Below are 19918 nucleotides of genomic sequence, written 5' to 3'. Positions count from 1 at the left end.
ACAACTTTGAACCGACAAAAGAGTTCACCTTTCAATGAACTATACAATAGTATTTTTCAACACCATTTCTGGCAATGATTTATTTATTATTAAAAGCCCTCCTCTATACCTAGCAAGAGCAGTATTTTTTTTTAATAAATTACTTTAAAAGGGTGAACTGTGGTGCACTGTTTAAGACACAATCTCATCCGAAAGATTGACAATCATAATCTCCTCCTGGTGGCTCTCAAAGCCTGTATTTTAAAATGGATTTGACCTCTAGATTTATAGCCCTGCTCTTTAAAATCTTTGGACACTTGTCAGTACAGGTTTATTTCTATCTTTTAACATTAGTTTTAGAGTATGATAATTCATTAAATCATCACATGTATGCAGATTTGACTGATACACAGATTAGGAACTAGAGACTGGGACTGCACTTTGGGGACTTTTTTAGGCACAGGTTCTAGCTAATCAGACCAGGAACCTTTTGGTCAAGAGAAATTACTCAGAGAAGAGTAAAAATACAATTCCTAATCAACAAGTAGTAGTGTTGTAATGATATTAACATTTCTGTCATTTCAACTCAAAATAACTTTCTTGATGTCACTTTGTGGTCTTCGACTAGAAACTCCAGATGATTCTAAACCTTCAGGACGGGTCAAATGTTGTGCTGTTCATAATCAATACTTTCTTATTCAAATGAGTATCACATTTTGATACTAGTTTGAGAATCGATTAGCACCTTTCGATACTTTTGACAACTCTAGTAAGTAGAAATTAAAATTATGAATCGCTGTTCTAATAATTGAGTTAAATTGTCCATGTAATACTGTTTTTGAGCATCACAATTTTATGTCCATGGTTAAAAGAACTCAATTGAAATATAAAACGAATGAATGGCCCCCCCTTAATTAGATATTTAAACGTTCCACACTATACAGATGCTAATTTTATAGTCAGACCGACTTTCAGCCTGCATGAATGTGAGAAGGGGGAACTGTGTGGTTCCTCTGAATAAACAGGGACTGGGGGTTATATGAACTTTCTCTTGGTTCTTGGTACCTACCGTTTTATCCAATCCAATCCAACAAAATAAAAACTAATTAAAAACAACATAAATTAAATAAAATAATAAAAGACAGCCAGAGGACCACACAATTCTCATGCCGGGTTAAATGCCAGTGAATAGTCTTTAAATACTTACATAATACCTGGATATAGAGAGTACCTCATCTGAGTAATCAAATATAATATTAAATTAGCACCACAAAAATGATTCAGGTAAGTCCCCAACACCTGACAAATCACATTCACACAAGAGTTAACTTGCGGCTTAATCAATTTTACAGTCAAAGCTCAGTTTCCGTTAAAAAAAAGTATTACTAAAAGCTTTGGGCCATAGAAGTAAATAATACAAGTAAGAATACTCTTTAAAGTCGAGTTATAACAATAACTTCACTTTGTTCATCAGAATATGCGGTCCAGAACAGGTTAAATCTTCGGCATTCACTTCAGAACAAACTCACACAAAATTTGCCGACCAAGAGCAGCAAAATTCAGAACCTTGAAGTTAAATCAAACAAAAGCTGCCTCCTCATTTCTTGCTATGAATGATAGATGAGATGTTAGCTGAGAATCGCCAAAAACAGCATGTTCCTCTCTCTCTCTCTCTGCTTTCCATTGCAGATCTGAGAGTTTCCTGAACAGGTGATATCCACTCTGGCTCTAAAGTCTCAATCGGCTGTGGAAAATGAGTGGAGAGAATTGAGAGGCTGATGTGGAAATAATATTCAAATCCTTTTGGTTTGCCCTTTTCATTCAGCGCAGAATGGTTCCATCTCTCCTCCCATCTCCTTCCCTCCAAATCTACAGTTTTCCTCTCCACTCAATTAAAAAGACTCAAGTCAGCCCAAGTCAGAAAATCCTTTCCATTCCATTCCGCTTTTAGGTAAGATAATGGGAAAGGTTCATCAATAATTGTCACAGCTCTCATTATGACAAAGAGGAAAGACATTGACCTTTTTTACAGTATCTGAACCTGCCAGAGCCGGCTGTATAACGGAGATTTGGAATACATTACAGAAAACAAATTAGTCAGCACGATAGGAGAAAGCCAGCGCAAACGGCTCAGGTTCTTATTTCCTTCCCTGTGAAATTATTATAGTCATCAGAAGGTTAAAGCTATTGTCCCCTGCATAAGACACTAAAACAGCAGCTATACGCCTGTAAAGTTGGTCAGAAAGCTTTCCTTGTCCCTTCTTGTGCGTGGATGCCCGTGAAGCAGACATTGAGGGAGATGTAAGCGGGCGGGGCTGGGCTGTCTGCCACGGAGGCCCAGAGAACATAAAGAGAAAAATATGACCATAAAAGCTGTGTATGACTATGCATACTAATTCTGAGACTGCGTGAGTCAAGACGTGGCGCTTTTCGCTGTGCCCGCTGTCACACAGAGAATTCCATGGCATTTGAATTAGAATAAAATAGGCTGTTTGAGGGGGAGTTATGGAGGAACAGCAGATTTTGTTGTGTAGATTCATAGTTAAAAACAGGCAGGAAAGAATCTTAATATAGCCTCATTAGTAGCTTTTATTATGCATATTAGGTGTCTGTTGTTAAGGTGCAAAAATAAGATACTCAAGTTAAATAGGCTTCTCAACTTTTATGAAAACAAAATCTATTCTGTAAATTTTTACTCTTAATTTGTATTTCTATAATAACAAATTATTATATATATATATATATATATATATATATACACACACACACATACATACACTTGGTCAATTTAACGCTTAAGGCATTGCAGGTGAACAGGGAAAGAATCTTACATTTTGATTTGAACTGTAGTTTATTTATATAAATGTGAGGAAAAGTATTTCATCATGTAATGTTTTCATATAAATAAGGTGTTTTATGTGTAAAATGGTCAAACTTGCACATGTGGGACATATAAATCTGAAAAATGGATAGAGCTAGGTTTAATATTCTTGCTTCATGTTGTTGACATATTGGATACAAAGAAATTGACAGCTTACTTTTGAGTAAACCTGATCTTACTGAAGATTAGCGTGAAAATTATTATTAGAGTTAAAATTCGAACATATCAGGCATAGAATTACACATTAACAGATTCTGAGAACTATTATAGGGAAAACTCTGTTGGCGCTGAGCAGCTCAGGACATCAGAGACTAGAATTAGCTCCGTGTCTGGCATTTATTGATCTGAAACCAGAGTAGTGAATAGTAAGTAAAAAATGGATTCTTAATATAAACTTTAAAAGGAATGTGGACAACTACTGTAACCTGACCATACCTGTGTTAAGAGTAGCTATATTTTTACACACATTGAAGGACAAGCCAACCATTTTATTAAGGTTACCCTAAAATTATGCATTAAAAGTTACGACTCCAGCAGTTGAATTTTAAATCTTCATGTCCATTTATGGCACATTTCTAAATACTCTTTCATCAGTATCATTACCCTGAGTGTGTCACGCTTTCTACATTTCAGACTGGTGTATTTTATCATCAGTTGCTTTTCATAGTACTTTCATGGTGCGCTGCGTGCTGCATGCTTTCCCTGACGGATGTTGGAGGACAGAAGAAATAGTCGTAATCTCTCAAGCATTTCTAATGAGTTTTTCTCCTACAATTATTTGATAAGAGCAGACAGGACTGGAGGCAGCGTATATGATACACTAGCTCCTACCGCTGAGGTGAGAGCCGTGCTGATTACACACAAGGCATTAACACTCACACAGCCGGGAGCTTACAGTCCGTCTTCTCAGGGTGCAACACTTCCAATAAGAACACGAGAGGCTCAAGTCATCCCCGGCAGGCAAACCTAACACGCCCATGTGGGACTTGTGGCACAAACCTCTGCTCTGGCTTCTCTTCAGCCGTGGGAACAATACGGCACTCACTTCCTCAACGGCCACCTACACGTGTTGTATGTGTATAGCATATGTCTGAAATCATTTATATAAAACACACTCAAAAGTACAGACGAAAAGCCCACCAATTATCATTACTGAAGAATACTTGACAAACACAAATGTCACAGTCAAATATGCTGATTTAATATTGGTGTACACAATTTTCCACCTCCATTAAAAGAGTTTGTCAAAGGAAATTTAAGTAGGACCACGAGCAAGAGCAGGTTCTAGATGTAATTGATCTTGTTTTTGGACAACTACCGTTTGCTTATGGAGCATGTCAGACATGGAATACTGTCTCTGCTCCAACAAGATAACTGTCAACAATGGCAACGTTTTCTAAGGATAAAAAAAATGTTCTTTTGCTGGGTCAAAGATGTGACCAAGGGACTGAAGATGGAAATTAGCTTTGTCGGCTATAATCTTTAAGCAAAATGTAATGTTCCCTTTACACATAATTAAAATCTTATATACATAATAACATATCACATAAAATTAAAAGTTGTGGAACTAATGTGGAAGACCAAATGGACATTATACAAATTTTGATTTAACCAGCAACAGCTAAAGAAACTGTAAAATGATTTGCTTGTAGCTTATATTTAATTATTTACCTAATGTCTAATGTCCAATTTAAAGTGGTATATTTAGTCAACTAGTATTTATATATTTGAGTCCATAAAATAAGTGTACATGCAATACTATATAAGTATGTACATTATCTATAGCCTCTTGTAACAATGTACAATATGTCATTATTATCCAACGAGCTTACATGTCAAGGGAATTATCCTCAGATTGTAGATCATGTTAATTTCATGTTAGTCATAGTTACTGTCCTCAATATTAATATATCAAACTTAATTTTAGTCCACAAATAAAATCACAGTGTGATCCTGTGATGAACCTTGAGCTTGTGCACCTCTCTCCACTCACCACGCTGAGCCCGAGTTGCTCCCTCTTCAGGTAGGGCAGGTTCCTGCGCTCCAGGCTGCCCAGGTAGTGCTGCAGTCTGGAGTAGGTGTACGGGTAGCAGTAGGCAAACTGGTACACGTCATCCTCGCGGTCGAAGCAGAATGCGAAGGACATCACATAGTTGCGGCGGTGATCGGGACAGCGGTAATAATACACATTTTTGGGAGGGAGCCTCTGCCTGTAACAACAGTATATTTTCAATCAAGATACAGTAAGTATGGATGTATTAAATGCTAGTATTGCTAAGGTGATTTAAAAACTATTATGAGATATTTGCCATACTGAGATAAGTAGCCAGTATCAAGTACAATAAAAACATAGCTAGCCTGAATAATGAGCAGAGCAACATACAGTACAGAGATAAAACATCTTCTGACATTCTGTTTGCTGCATTTAACTTTTTTTCTTCTTTTGTCGTCTACTACTTTCAACTACTTTCCCCGGTTTCCTGTCTCCTTCCGAATCTTCCTTGTCTTGTCATGTCAGTCACCGGGTTGGCCCTGACAGTTAACGCTGAGGAGACCAAGCTCTGGGAACAAGAGCGCTGCCATGGCATCTTTGACGCGTGCACAGAGAGCCGGATAAAAGGCGCCCGCAGATGATGAGTGATTGGTGTGTTTGAGGTGCTGGGAGTCAGGAGAAAGGTGGAATAAGGAGATAAGGAGGAGATGAGAAAGCACAGCAATGGCAGATCTGGCCCTGATATGGGTATATGGGAAGGTGTGGCGGACTCGGCAGGCAACAGTTGTGTGTAGGCAAGGCCGGCTGGTGAGCTCATATCCCCGGCGCAAGATCAGATGGAGATTTTATCAGCGCTCTGATAGGAATGGGACTAGATAATCAACAAACAGGGGACAGTGCTCTGCTGTTAGCCTGACAGAGTGAACCTCTCCTTCTGAGTCACCCTGGAAACACATAGGACTTTTATGTGTTTGCACAGCCTCCTAATGCACCACCTCCCGCTATGGCCCAGCATCTGATTTCATATACCGACGCTCTCGAACATGCTCCTGGAGATGGCAAGTGGAAGAGAAAGCTAAATCTAAAACTAAAATGAATAGAAAGAAAGTCTGAAGTAATCAGAAGAAGGCAAATATATATATGCATGTGATGATATACTGTGAATACTAATGTGGTCAGTGGCTGGCAACACCACACCCTGTCTGTCCAGTGAAGCTCGAGCTAACCTCCAGCCGTCGCCGAGAGAAAACCTTTACATCAAAGTGGTTATTTCTGTCGGAGAATATTAATATTACCAAGATAAGGAGAAGTGCTAGGTGTGATTCAAAATGACCCACAAAGGACACAGTAGATTTCCAGTGACAGTGGGACATAAAGCCACCCACACACGGGTGCGGTGCTGGTGCTAGACCTCTGAGGTGCAGGTTAATTAAAATAAGGGGACACCTCACCTTTTTACATATCTCTCTACTTGGCTCTGCCCATCCATGCAATCCCAGGCCTCTCCTTTTCTCCCTCTCCTTCTGCGTCCTGGTGCCGCATGACCTTGCCGCAGACTGAAAAGGTCCTGGCTATTGATTTTAATTACTGGCCGCTTGTTCCATCACAGCATTATGGTTATAGGCCAGAAAAGTAGCTTCATGTGAAAGGAGAGAAGAGAAGTTGACGGGCTCTACCTTGAGTTAGGAATCACACAGTCAGGTGCACAAAAATTAACATTCACCATATCCCCAGCACATGCAAAATAATGCACATATTCCCATTGGTTTTTATCTGCACGCTGTGGCTGCTCCAGCTCGGCAGCTGCAATTTGTTTTATCTAAATAGTACCTCCCAATTCCTCTCTCCCCTGCCCATCTCTTGACGTGGTACAGTGCTGTCGCTCCCAAACAGAATTATCACCGCGTGGGACCAAGGGAAAAAAATAGAGAAGCTTCCCCCACATGATAACGTGCTCACACATGGTTTTACAATTCAGTGATTACAGAAACACAGCCAGGGCAATATGCAAAGAGTCAGAGACTGCGAGAGAACAGCAAACAGTGTGTCAGCCGTATCAAGGTCATTGCTTTTGACATTGAGCGCAGGGACAAGTAAACTTCTAAAGCCTCTCGCTGTGGCTTAACGAAGAAAGAAAAATCAAGGAGAAGTGTAGACCGGGCTGACAATCAGACAAAGAGCCAGGTAAAAGCACAAAAGGGAGGCTGCTTTGTAGTGCTAGCAGCATTAAGCGAGGTGTCACTTTGCTGTTTCTACTTCTGAACCATTGGTTGCTACAAATGTACACTCTGATTCTGAGGACGCGCGCATCTCTCTGAAGTTGGGAGATGAAGGTTTGTAAATTGGTAGCTTTCATACAGGCGACATCTTGTCTATATTTTTGAATCAATCAAGCATAGAGGACACGCCAATCACGTTTGCTCTCACACATAGGCACAAGAACATGTACGTTGGGAGGCCCACTGCTCGTGCACATGCCAACACTTGCCCTGTCTTTTTCTTTGTGTTGTGCTTGTCAAACGCTCATGCTGCCGACTGTTACAAAGGTTAAATGTCTTCCAATATGCTCACACAGCTGTCAGGCAACACAGCGCCTCATTTAAGGTACGGTAGATATTCAGCGTGCCAGGCAAACACTTCACACAGAGAGGCGCACTTGTCTTTCAAAGTTACACCCATAATAGACACGATATTTCTCAACAATCCAAAATGATCTCATATAGGCTCATTGTAATGTGATCCTGCTTACTTAACATAGTCAGGCATATGAGTGAGATCACTTAATGTGTTGGTTATGTTATATATATTCTAGGCTTTATTAGACAGGACAGCTCAGTGTGACATGGGCACGAGACAGAAGGGAGGACATGCAGTAAATAGTCGGAGCCAGGATTGGAACTCACAACACCAGTATAGTATTTAAAGATTTATAGATAAAGGTTTTTCTTCTAATGTAAAACAGCATTACTGACACCTATGTTGCTTTAATTTGACAAGTGTTTTTATTGCTCCAAAAATACCCTCAAACACATGCATTATTCTCACCTGTCACATTGATACGTTTAAAGTATATTGTATTGCTCACTTACATAATGTATTCTGAGCATCGTAATTATTCACCAAGATTAGTTTACAAGTGCTTATCAGAAATTTCAAAGGATAGGAGTTTATTGGCATGGTAAAAACATTAGAATGCTAACAGCGCAATTCCTGTTTCGCTCGGTAATTGGATGCCGTTGGCAGTGATCTCATTTTGACCCTAAGAGCTACTTTTACAATATATCTGTACTGGAGCAAAACAGATTTTACTTCATTACATCAGACAATTGTCAAATATCAGAATATGGTGCAGATGCTTTAATGCCATATTGTGGAACATTCAAGGCAAAGCATTATGTCCTTGTCATCAGGTGGTGCAGCCTCCACTAGAAAAGTTTAACAGTATATCTTTAAAATGAGTGCATATTGGCCTTTTTTCTTACATATTTAAGAGTTAAAGCTCAATTGAAATCCTGGTCTAGTAAGTAGTGCATAACTTTCTTCTCATATTCTGTTTACACATGAAAACGGCTCAAAAATCTGAAAATAGACTACATGTCAGTGAATTTATCTCTACAATGCAACATTTCATCCTCTATGAATGCTAGAATTGTTTGTTCTCTTGTCTGCGCCATCCTTTTTCGAGCAAGATGTTTACAGCCAGCACTTGCACTTGAAATATGGACTTTCTTCTGTGTGGAGGGACGTGGGCTGGACTCCTGTGGGGACAACAAGCCGTTAGCAGCCTTTGACAGTCAGACGCTCTGATGAGGCTGATACATGACACACCAGGACACTTACACATTAGAACATAACCAGGAGGAACCAATCCATCAGACAAAGCCTCGCTACCTCCTACCGCACACTCTGGAGCATGTCTAGGCCTGTCTCAATAATTACTATATCGACTTATTGTTCAATTTGAAAGATGGAATATGTATCATGTGATTCTTTGCACTTCTAGATAATGTTTTAGTGTCTCAGTGACTCATTATGGACTCTAATTAAATTGTTCCGTTGCGCTGTTTATGCATTCTTTACATTATGGTTCTTAGAAAAGGGTTTACAAGAATTTCCTGCAGTAAGGACATTGTGTCAGTGGTATAAAGTTGTTTCGATGTCACAATTTTCGTGATATTTTCTGTAGCAAAATATCATCCTTCAAAATGTTTTATCGAGACAGTCCTATGCACCTCTATTGTGTATATTCTAGTATTCAATAAAAGCACAAGATTAAACATGGTCAGGTGCTCTCATACATCTTTCTCATGGCAGCCAACATAAAAAGTGTAATTATTTCCAGAAAACGTAAAATGTGCCTATAAATCTAGAAAAAGTCTGGATAAAAGTGTAGCCCAGCCACTCCCGATAAGCCTAATGATCCAGGAGTGTGCATTTTATCACTCCGCATCTGTCCAGCTGTATTTTTCTACACGCACACAAAACATGTTTGGTGTAAGTAATTAATCTGTGTCCCAACAAATTCCCTGCTTAAAACTGAAAGTGTATTTTCTTTGCTTTATCTTTTATCACATTATTCATTGTCCTCTTTATGCACAAGATTGAGCTGCATTTTTCTTACATGCAAATTGTATCCTCTAAATTTCGGGCTAGTCGTGGCTGTATCTGGGAGTTGTAATCTGTTTCTTTATGAATGTGATAAAATGGTGGTGGATGTACACGCCTCATACATCCACATGAAGGCCTTTTTATCACACTTGAGGCCTAACAAATGGAAAGAGGGATGGACAGTTTTAGAATTTGACTTTGATTTTAAATTGAACTTTAAACTATAATTCTTGACTTCCCCTTGAGTCCTCTTCACCAAATAAGAGCAGCACTATGCAAATCGAGTTCCAAACCAACACTTGCAGCATAAGAGCAGGTCAAGTAGAAACTGTTGATTAGTATTTTGGAGCCTGGCTACCTTGATTTCCTTTAATGGATGGAGTTAAACAGGAGTTTACCACACAGTTTTAGCTGTCTGCAATGAAAGATTACTGATCGTGAAAATCATGCGTCATGGCTCAAAAATGTGGGTTATAGATAAACACTGAGACAGGTACAAGGACTAAAACGTTGCACAAGCGAAAACGAGCTGCGATTGATATCAACTGTCTGTTATTTTGGAATCTTCGTCACAGAGTGAGCCCTCCTCTCACTGGGTCTACATTTCTGTCAAACATGGGCTCATGGTAACACCAAGCACACCCTCAAAGTAACAGCAGGAGCCCAACTGCGAACTGGGCCGCATTTTCAAACTTTTCTTTTCATTAACTAACTTGTCCCAGCACAAAAAAAATTATGAAAAACATTGATAACTTATACAATGATAAATTCCCCACATCTTGCAAGGTGACATCCAGAAATCTTGCAAATTGTGCAGTGGATACTTCAACCACTGGGTTAAATGTCGAGCACAAATTATGTCTAGCAAATGGTCTTCCTTGTTGTTTTACTGACCTTTCCAAAAAATATCCAACTATTACTTTATAAAACAGAAGGACAAACCAATAACCAACTGTTGGCAAAAATGAAATCTCAGTAAAAATAAAACCTCTGCAAAGGTAGTACTCAAGTTTTCACCAAAATACACATTTCAAGAAGACATACAGTATTATATTTATATGTTGCACTGGTTTTCCCTCATCATTACTTGGAAAAATAAAAATGTCAAAAACACAATCAGCGTAAAATTACGGTTAACATATGATAGTTTAACGCTAAATACCCAAAATAAAGCAAAATATGTGTTGTTTAAGGTCATTCCAGGTGAAGCTGCACTGCATCAGATCATTTATCAGCTTGACGTCTCTTGGGAGGTCAGGCCAATTAACAGAAAGAAGCTGATCAGTGAACTCTTGGCTTGGTGGCGCCACTTGTCCCCAGTAGACCGACAGTGCAGGTGCATGTTCAGCTGGGATAGTACACAGGAGCTCATAAAACAGAATCCACAAAGACAGTGAGCAAGCTAATGAAATGATGATGTCAGCTCCGAGCCCCTGTTGTGTGATCGCTGTGATACCACAGGGCACTATGTGAAAATTGTATGATGCAGCAACTCCCAGAGTGCAACAGTATACTCATATCACGGTACAATCCTGTGTCTAAAGAGTGCATTTGAAAGTGTGCTCAACTGACGGACTGGCGCCAGAGTACTTGTAACCTTTTGTACCAAGAACATAAGAACATCAAGACCCACACGGACCTATCCACCATATCAGATACAGCATATTGTGACAGGATAAGTCGTGAGCTGAACGTGTCTATTTATAGGCGGTAGATGTCCATTAGCGCAGACCACTGTCTGTCTTTGTACAGATGTAATTGACTTGCAGGTTTAGAGTCTTAGTTGAATCATCTCCCTGTTATATTAATATAAAACATGGCTCTATGACGCAGCTGGTGTGACCATTGTGATGGCGTCTTTATACTGATTTCATCCTTTAAGTGCATGAAATGTTTGAGAACGCAAGGTCATGGCTGCATACGTGTCTAACTAAACTAATGTATGAGTCAACACACTGTGATCTCACCATGTTTGACCACGGCTTTTTACAGAAGAGATCTGAGATTTAGCATTGAGAGTGAGTGTGGAGTAAGGTCAACTGCACCAGATGAGATCATTGTCTGTAAATGTACTCAGGGGAAGGAAACATGGCGGACATGACACATTGTGAAATCACAGTTACATCCCATTCCACACAGAGATGACCTCATCTTTATTCCACACAGCAGTAAAGGATTTGTATTGAATGATTTGAATTGCATCTAACTGTACGGTAAAGGCTTTATTTCACAATGAAAACGCTGCATGAATGACACAGAGTGGATGTACATGAGAGGGTCAAAGAATGAGATGTTTAATACTCTACACTGCACTACAACAAAGCTGAACATTAGAATTTTCAACATAAGAAGTTTACACATGAGTGTGAGGTCACCCTGAGGTCATTGTGGGGTTTGCGTGCTGAGCAGAGTTGTCCTGGTTGAATACTGTTCTCCCTTGTGTGTCTCCATGCCCCTCTCCACCTCCTTATTCCCTGCGGGCCTTGGTGGCCTTGGTGTGGAGATGCCAGGCTGTCTGCTTGCATTTCCCTTGGCACAGGGGTGGCAGCTGGGGGCCTGGCTGCCCTGTCTACCTCATACTCTTCGCTGTATCACACACATGCACAGTGTCTCCATTCACAGCTTGCAGCCAGGCTGGTGTCAGCGCACGTGTGCCAGGGGTAGCATGCTTCATGGGAGGGAGAGGTGCGGCCTGGAAGGGGAGGGAAGTGGGCTCTCAGACAGCCAGATGCTGCCAATTAACTTCTCCGGCCGCCACAGGGCTGTAGGGACCAAGTCTGGCACCTGTGCCTCTAGCCCCTCCCAAAACTCTCAAATGTTCAGCACACACAGGCTCTTATGGAGGGTGACAGTCGCTCGGACTGAGAGAGGGATAAGCCCCTGAAGCAGAGACTTCCCAGAACTGCTGCTGACCTTTCTTAAATAAAGGGCACTTTTCAGAATAAACAGCAACAGGTTGACTGCATAAAGATGACAGTGTGTAGACGTGTTTTCCAGGCCAGTCTTTGTTGCTGATTATACTAGACACAAGGAATTACAGGCCATTACAGGGAAGAGCCGCTGGCAAGTGCAGCCAAGGCTACACACCCTTAAAGGCTTGCAACAACCACAACATCAGCTAGTCAGAAATGTGATTATATTTTAAAAGTGGATTTTTTTTGTTGGTAATTAAAGATGGATGAAGAATTTATACAATTTTCTAGTGCTTTGCAGAGCAGCAGAATCTGAGCCAGGATCTGGATTTGACTTTACATTTTTTTTTGGTTGATGGGCCACCCAGATCAGAAGATAGCATGAGGGCTAAACCTGTCTTGAAGCTAAAGTATCTTTGGCCTACAATATGTGACCCAAAACAGTGCAGCACAAAATAATTTTTCATCCACAAAGTTAATTTTAAAAGAATCAATACTTGATACAGCCTCTCACATACAAATAGTCTAGTCTAGTGACACAAAAAGAAAAGGAAACTAAAGCTCTTTTGGCTTTTGGGAAGAGGATGGATGTGTAGCCTTGTACCAAATATTTGTCAATATGAAGCTCACAGTCTGACACAAGACAAATATTCCTCCAGTGAAAAGATTTCTGCAAGCTCATGAAAAGAGTCAGTCCCTCCCCAACTACAGCACTGCATTATTCTCCAAATCGGCCTTTGGTTTGGTGATACTTCACTACTTTGTGCCATACACTTTGCGTCAACAAATTACAGGCACAGCTCTTCCACAATGACACCCAGACTCAATCGGGACCCTCTCTGTCAGATGCGTCCAGTCCATCGCTGCTCTGAGTGACAGACGACTTGTCACAGAAGTAAACGGCAGAATATTTCAGTGCAGATTGAACGAACAACGCGAGCGACAGAGAGAGAGGGGAAGAAAGAGAGAGGTACCGCTCCATTACACCAGAAAGCTAAATCATTCGATCCGCTAGAGATCACAAGATGTCATTTACATTAACACACATGTTTCAGTTGAGCCGTGCACACAGATAGATGATCCAAATCCACTACAAAGCTTCGAGTCTGGATCAATGCTCGGGCTCTGTGATTGGCCTTAATTAAGCAAGGGAGCTATGGGAACAAAGGTAGATTCTGACCTTTGCTGTCTGGATACACTGTGAACTAATAAGACACATTAACATTGTATCATATCCATCGAAATTGTCTAAATATATCAAAAGCAGCTTCTCATAGGCACTGTATGCAAATAGATCACAGGGGGAGAAAAACAAACCCAACACATAATTGACTAGCCTTGCCATGTTTTTGTCAGGGAATGGCAATTTTCACTCTCCTGTCGAGTGCATGCTGATTATTCTATCAGACAAACAGAGGAGTGTGCGCGATGAAAAGACTGGCAGCGTCTCACATGCCGGTGCCGAGAAATGGCCTGTCCGTCTGTCTTTTTGTTTTCCACATTTTCTTCTCTTCCTTCATCTCTGGCTGCGTGTTAGAGTCAAATACCACTTGTCAGGAGAGTGTTTGGACTGACATGAGATAAGAACCGAGCAACCGAGTTATTCCTCAACGCTGCGGCTGTGATGGAAAATATATAGGACCAGGAAGGATCTAATGAAAAGGCGTGGCTATATATTAAAGACCAACAGGAAACAATACTTATCCAAAGAAGGGGGACAGACAATATTTACAGTTATATATGGGCGATATGAGGGCTTTGTCTATTGACCTTAAATCATAATGTACTTATAAATGTTGATTTCAAAATATAGAATGTATGACTTGTCGTTAGTCCACCAAAGTGTACAACTTTTTAAATGCAAATTTGTCTAAATATGTATAAATATGTAAGCAACTGCATGTTCTGGGTTGTAAGAGCAGTATTAGATTAACATTTTAGTCACAGAACATTTTATGAAGGTGTTGGATTCATATTTGTTTATCCAAGCACAGAAAAGGCATCCAGAGGAGTGGCCACTGGTAGAAGAAAAGAGCCTTGAACTGGTGCTCGCTGTGAGGTGGTGCTTTTTGAAGAGACAGCACAAAGGCAGAGACTGAATTGAAACCCTTTGAGGATTAAATTTCCAAGAAATTGATTTGTGCCATAATCAGATGGCAGCCACAAGCTGAAAGGGTTAATGTGAATCTACTGCTGCTCAACAATCCCTGCTGCATTTATTATATTTCCTCACTTGTAGTTTTGCTCAGTCGCTTCCACAGTGAAATGAACACACTCCTGAGCATGCACAAAGCGATTATTACCAAATGTACGTCCGCTTGCTCGTAGCTGCTCCCACAGGGAAACTAGCTGTACCGTTCCTCCACTCTCATTTTTCATTGTCTGCTTATGATGCCCCATGTGTGCTCACTGACTTTCATTTAACCCATTGGAACACACTCACATGCATGGATGATGTACCCCCCTCCTCCTTATTGAGTTCTTCTTACGGAGACACACACACACACACACACACACACACACACGTACACACACACACACACACACACAATCTCCCCTGTTCAGAGCGCTAGATTGCGTTATAGTGGCCAAAAGCAAGGCGTGTCCCACAGGATACAGTGACTTTTACTGTCTCTGCTGGAGGAAAGCCAAAGCTAAAATACTGCATTCTCAAAGCTATACAGCCCCATTTGCAAATCCAGCAGTAAACATTTACTACTTAGACACATATATCTATAAAATAAATGTTTCTGCAGTCCCAAAGACGCACAGTGACCCACAGCCCCCACACGACTATTGAAGATGCAGCTCAAGGACGACCACACCAAAGCAGACAGCTCCACAACAACAAAACAATTTCACATCTAATCTTAAAGTCGAGCAGGTCTGGCTCCTGAACTGTTGAAGATATCCGGCCTTTTTATTCAAGCGTTCAAATGACCTCAACAAGCATTTTGAGAGCCAAATCTAATCCGGCAATCATTATAACGGATACTTTGACATTGTAAACTAACTATGATTAGTTTGACTCATCACGCTTCTTGGCTATATTTTAAATGGCCTCGGCTCTTCGAGACAAAAGTTTGAATTAAATATGTTATCTATTTTTCAGATCATTTTGCGACAAATCTCTAACTGCCGCAGAGCCTTGATCCCACGAGCCGCTAGCATGTGCCACGTATGGGAAGGGTGCGTTTCTGCCGTGAGGGTGCGTGAGCTGATAGATGTGTTCTGGGTCTGCAGTGTGATTGAAACACCTCCTCACCATAAAGCTGTCGCATTTGTGATGGAGTCAGCGGGTCATTTTATGCATCACACCTGTCCCCCGCTCTACCCGCGCTGACACCCAATCAAATAGCAAAATGGACAGATTTGTTTTCCAGACCTTGAAAGGGGCGAGCGCTCAGGGTTGAATTTCTGGATGTGGGTTGCATGTGTGAGAGAAGTGAATTTTAAAGATGACAACTGAAAAACGAGAATATGAACCGCATTTTAGTCAAAACAAAAGGAATGCAAAAAATAAGCCAATGAAAACATATACAATAACATAAAAATATGAATATGCAAACGAATAGTGTATTTTTGATGAAAATCTGATTTATTTTTTGACATTTTTATTCAATAATGCAGCTCTGTCTTTGTTATTGCTGTGTGATCGTTTTCCTGGATACAATGGCCAAGTCAGAAAAAAGCAAACAGTGCTATCTACAAAAAGTGCCAAAAAAAGTGTATATTCCCAAGAAGGATGAACTCCCAGTGTGCTGATGTTGCCCTCAATGCAACAGCCACACACTGACTCGAAGGCCATAGTGGCTCCTCTTTTAAGCCCCAAACTCCCGTCCGTGGGAGTAGGATCTCTCCTTTACTGTGCTTATCCCAGAGGTTTCTACTTTTTCCCCACAATGATTTTTATAGTTTTTCCTCACCAAGAAGAAGGGTCAAATGACAGGGGATGCTCTGGGACATTATCCAATTGCTTAATTCCTGTGAACATTCCATGTGAGCAACCTGCGTAGTGAGCTTGAATCTGGCTCATGACAGTTTGCTGCAGTACCCTTCCCCAGTCTCATCTCCATTTCTAAACTGTCTTGTCTGGTAAAGCCCATGGGCCAAAATAAATCATATAAAAAAGAAGAAGAAAAAATAATTGAAATTGTATTGAAAATTATTCATTCATGCATTCATTTTCTACCGCTTGTTCCCTTTCGTTGTCGTGGGTGACTGGACCCTATCCCAGTGACTTTGGGCCTTAGGCGGGGTACACCCTGGACAGGGGCCAGCTCGCCGTACATTCATTCACTATGCCTAACACATGCATGTCTTTGGGCGTTGGGAGGAAGCCGGAGAACCCGGAGAGAACCCACGGTAACACGGGGAGAACATGCAGACTCCACCCAGAGAGATCATATGATGTTGATCTGGCCTGGGAGCTGAACAATCTTCTTCTTGGAGGCGAGAGTGCTAACCACTTTCTCAATGAACTGCACAGAATCCTGAGCAAAAGTGACCAAATTTTGTATTCACTTAACTTTGCACTTAACCCGTCATAGCTGGAGCAGGTAATCCCTCTCCCCAAAAATAAATATATAAAGAAATACCTAAAAAGGAGGCGAGACCCTGGCTGATTGCACAGTAATCTTCGACTGGCAAGACAAATGACATCCATTCCTGTGCGGTGCCTTTAATCAGCTTGTGATAATTAACGCCACACTCCATTGGCCAAACAAATATCTTTGTCAAGGTGCTCGTTGCCGTACAAGTTCTTCTGCTGTTCTCGTAGACAAGCTAACAAGGAGGTCTTTAATTGTTTTAATATTGTCTAACAGCAGCGGCTTTACTGCATATTTATACCTTGGTCTTTGTTGCAGTTATTGTATCTCTTGTAATGTGAAAAAAACAAGGTTAACTACATTAATTTACAGATACAGGAGTGCTTTAAATGATTCTTTAGTAAATTAAAGATATTAAACTAAAATAAAAACAGTTTACAAAGAGGTTTCACAGTTCAATGAAAAAAGCCTTTACACCTATATTACAGTATTGCTGGACAGGGCAGGTCGACACTGAAATATTCTGGTTATCAATTTTCTGATTCATTTGTGCTTTTTGGAGCATTTAGTTCACAATTCAACTTTATTTGTTCACAACCCTCTCAAAAGCTTGTCTAATACATGGCACTGTATATTACATCATTCTCCTTGCCTTCTTTCCAACAAGTACATAAAATATTTCATCAGCAGGACCAGTGGGCAGCAGTGGCGGCATCAGACTTTAATAAAGTGAATGACCTTGCGGGATTGCAGTGGGGGATAGATTAAGTTTGCCTTCCCATTCCCCAGCCACCTCTATGGGCCTTCTTATCACACACTGGCTTTACTTAATTACTTGCTTTAATTCTCAAATTCCTCTAAAATGACCCCCTTGCCGAGACGAGACAAGTTGTTTTAATTAAACAAATGAATATGTCGCTTATCTGCCCGGGATCGGCACTCGCGTTTGTCACAGTAACCGTCAGTGCTCACGTTATCTGGGAGTGGGCCAGGGTTTGCACCACACACGGAGGAGAGGAGAGAGGAAGGGAGCGTCTGATGCTATCTGCTTCTGTGGAGATATGGATGATCACAAACAGGCCCATTAGACAGAGCAGACATGTCCACTTAGTCACATAGTAATCTGATGAGCTCCATAATGTGGCATGGTTGCTCAAGTAAATGGTGGTTAAAAAGGTTTTCTGCTTAAGAAGAAAGAAAGGCCCAAAAGTATTTGGGTTTAGAAAACATTGATATTGAAGTAGTACATTGAAATTAGGGCTGTCACAGTTAAACGATGTGGTAACTTTGCGTGCCTAAACCCCGAGGGTATATGCAGTGTGGCCGATAGGCCCATAATAACACATGAAAATTGAGGTTGTACTTGAATTATAGCAACAAAACATAACAGCAGGCATAAGTGACAGTATGCGTGTCAACATTGATGGCCAATATTATGCAAAAAAGGCATCTTGAAAACCTGGCTTCAGCTCACAGCTGATTCTCGTGTTAAGATTCACTTTTGTTTTACGCTCATAGGCATTGAGGCACAGCATGTGCTTATGCTTTTACTACACGTTTATAAAGGAGGGAGAGAATTATGGCAAATTGGATACGTTTTTTTTGGGCTGAACTTAACGCGGCCTCTGTTCTTTGTATTGGATTTTAACCACGTCACATTTACTTGTGGTTTGTAAACCTGGACCGAGGGGGAGGATTACAGCAAAGTGTTGATCATGTCCATTTTGGCTTCAATGCGAACAACAGACGTGGTTTTACGCGTGTGTTTTTGGATGGATATAAGAGAAACTCTGGACCAAGCTTCCAAGCTTATGTTAAACATTGTGTTGTTTGCACTGTTACATCTTTGATCATCTTTGCTGTGTATGTTTTGACTCAATAATGAAATTAATTTAAAGCCAAGGCAAAACTCGTTTGCTCGAGATTCAAGGCAAGTCTGATTGCAGAACACGTTTTTTAAAGGCACAGGGTGGGAAATATGAAATAGTACATTATTAAACAGTTAATTTAGGCCAGGCATGTGTGCAAAACTTGTAAATGTAAAATGCGGTTACGGTCACTTGAGCCCTGCGGTTTTAGTGATCATACAGCGGTACTGCAATATTGCGTTTTTTGCGACAGCCCTAATTGAAATAAATATAATATGCAAAGTTGATTTCAAACTCATATATCTTGGTTATGTGGACAACTTTAGGGCCCCCCTGCATTGCCTTTGAGGCCCCCAAAGGGCTCCAGTGATAACCACTGGTCTAATCTATAGAAATAAACAAAGTTTCACACAGTTAGATAGAAGATTTCACTAAACATTACAACACTATTTGTCCCCAGTTTGACCATTTTTGTTAAGTTTATAATGTTACTTCCTGGTTGGATATGGGCCGTAAACACATCTACAAATGTAGAGATAATTCTACAACAGTTGCCTTGCAACCATACTGAAAACAAGAGCCAAAATCCATACAAATTACACAATAGATTTGACAAAGAATAATACCATACAGCACCTTCTATATTGTTGAATGACCGTTTAAATTGTCAGAACATGATGTCAATTCACTGTAAATTATCTCTGTGTTTTCAATGGCATGTTGCCTTTTGATGACATAGGTAGAGGGATTTCTGGTTAGCTGTGCTTTTGATTGAAGGATTTTAACTGCAAATTACTATTTTAAATACATTTTAATGTAATTACGTTTGCTTTTATTTTTGTCATGTGATATTTATTGTATAGTTATTTCAATGCATTTTTATGATTGTAAAGCACTTTGAGTTACTTTTGTATGAATTGTGCTCTACAAATACATTTTGATTGATTGATTCCGTTTTTGAACTCAACACTACTTCCTGTAATTTCAAACTCTTATTTTTCAAAAATTCTAAACTAGCTGCAAATGAACGGAAAAATAAATAATGATAAATATTTACCACAGGTGCTATCCTAAAGTACGTTATAATGAGAAATACAGGATAACCTATCATATGGGCTTTAATTGCC

General features: G+C 40.3%; 1 protein-coding gene across 2 annotated transcripts in view; it reads right to left on the bottom strand.

The window, feature by feature from the left end:
- agbl4 (AGBL carboxypeptidase 4) overlaps positions 1 to 19918 on the bottom strand; it is a 227709-nt gene that overhangs the window by 109891 nt on the left and 97900 nt on the right. For both annotated transcript variants that reach the window (XM_072438010.1, XM_072438011.1), the window contains one exon: positions 4854 to 5070. In XM_072438010.1, coding sequence (XP_072294111.1) covers positions 4854 to 5070 — 217 coding nt within the window. The remainder of the gene's footprint in view (positions 1 to 4853; positions 5071 to 19918) is intronic.

The sequence above is a fragment of the Eucyclogobius newberryi genome, unplaced genomic scaffold (genome assembly GCF_026437365.1).
Source record: "Eucyclogobius newberryi isolate DKJ021-1_F unplaced genomic scaffold, fEucNew1.0.hap1 SCAF_9, whole genome shotgun sequence".
NCBI classification, from domain to species: Eukaryota; Metazoa; Chordata; class Actinopteri; order Gobiiformes; family Gobiidae; genus Eucyclogobius; species Eucyclogobius newberryi.
Note: the sequence above shows the minus strand (reverse complement) of the source record. Positions and strands in the feature narration are given on the sequence as shown.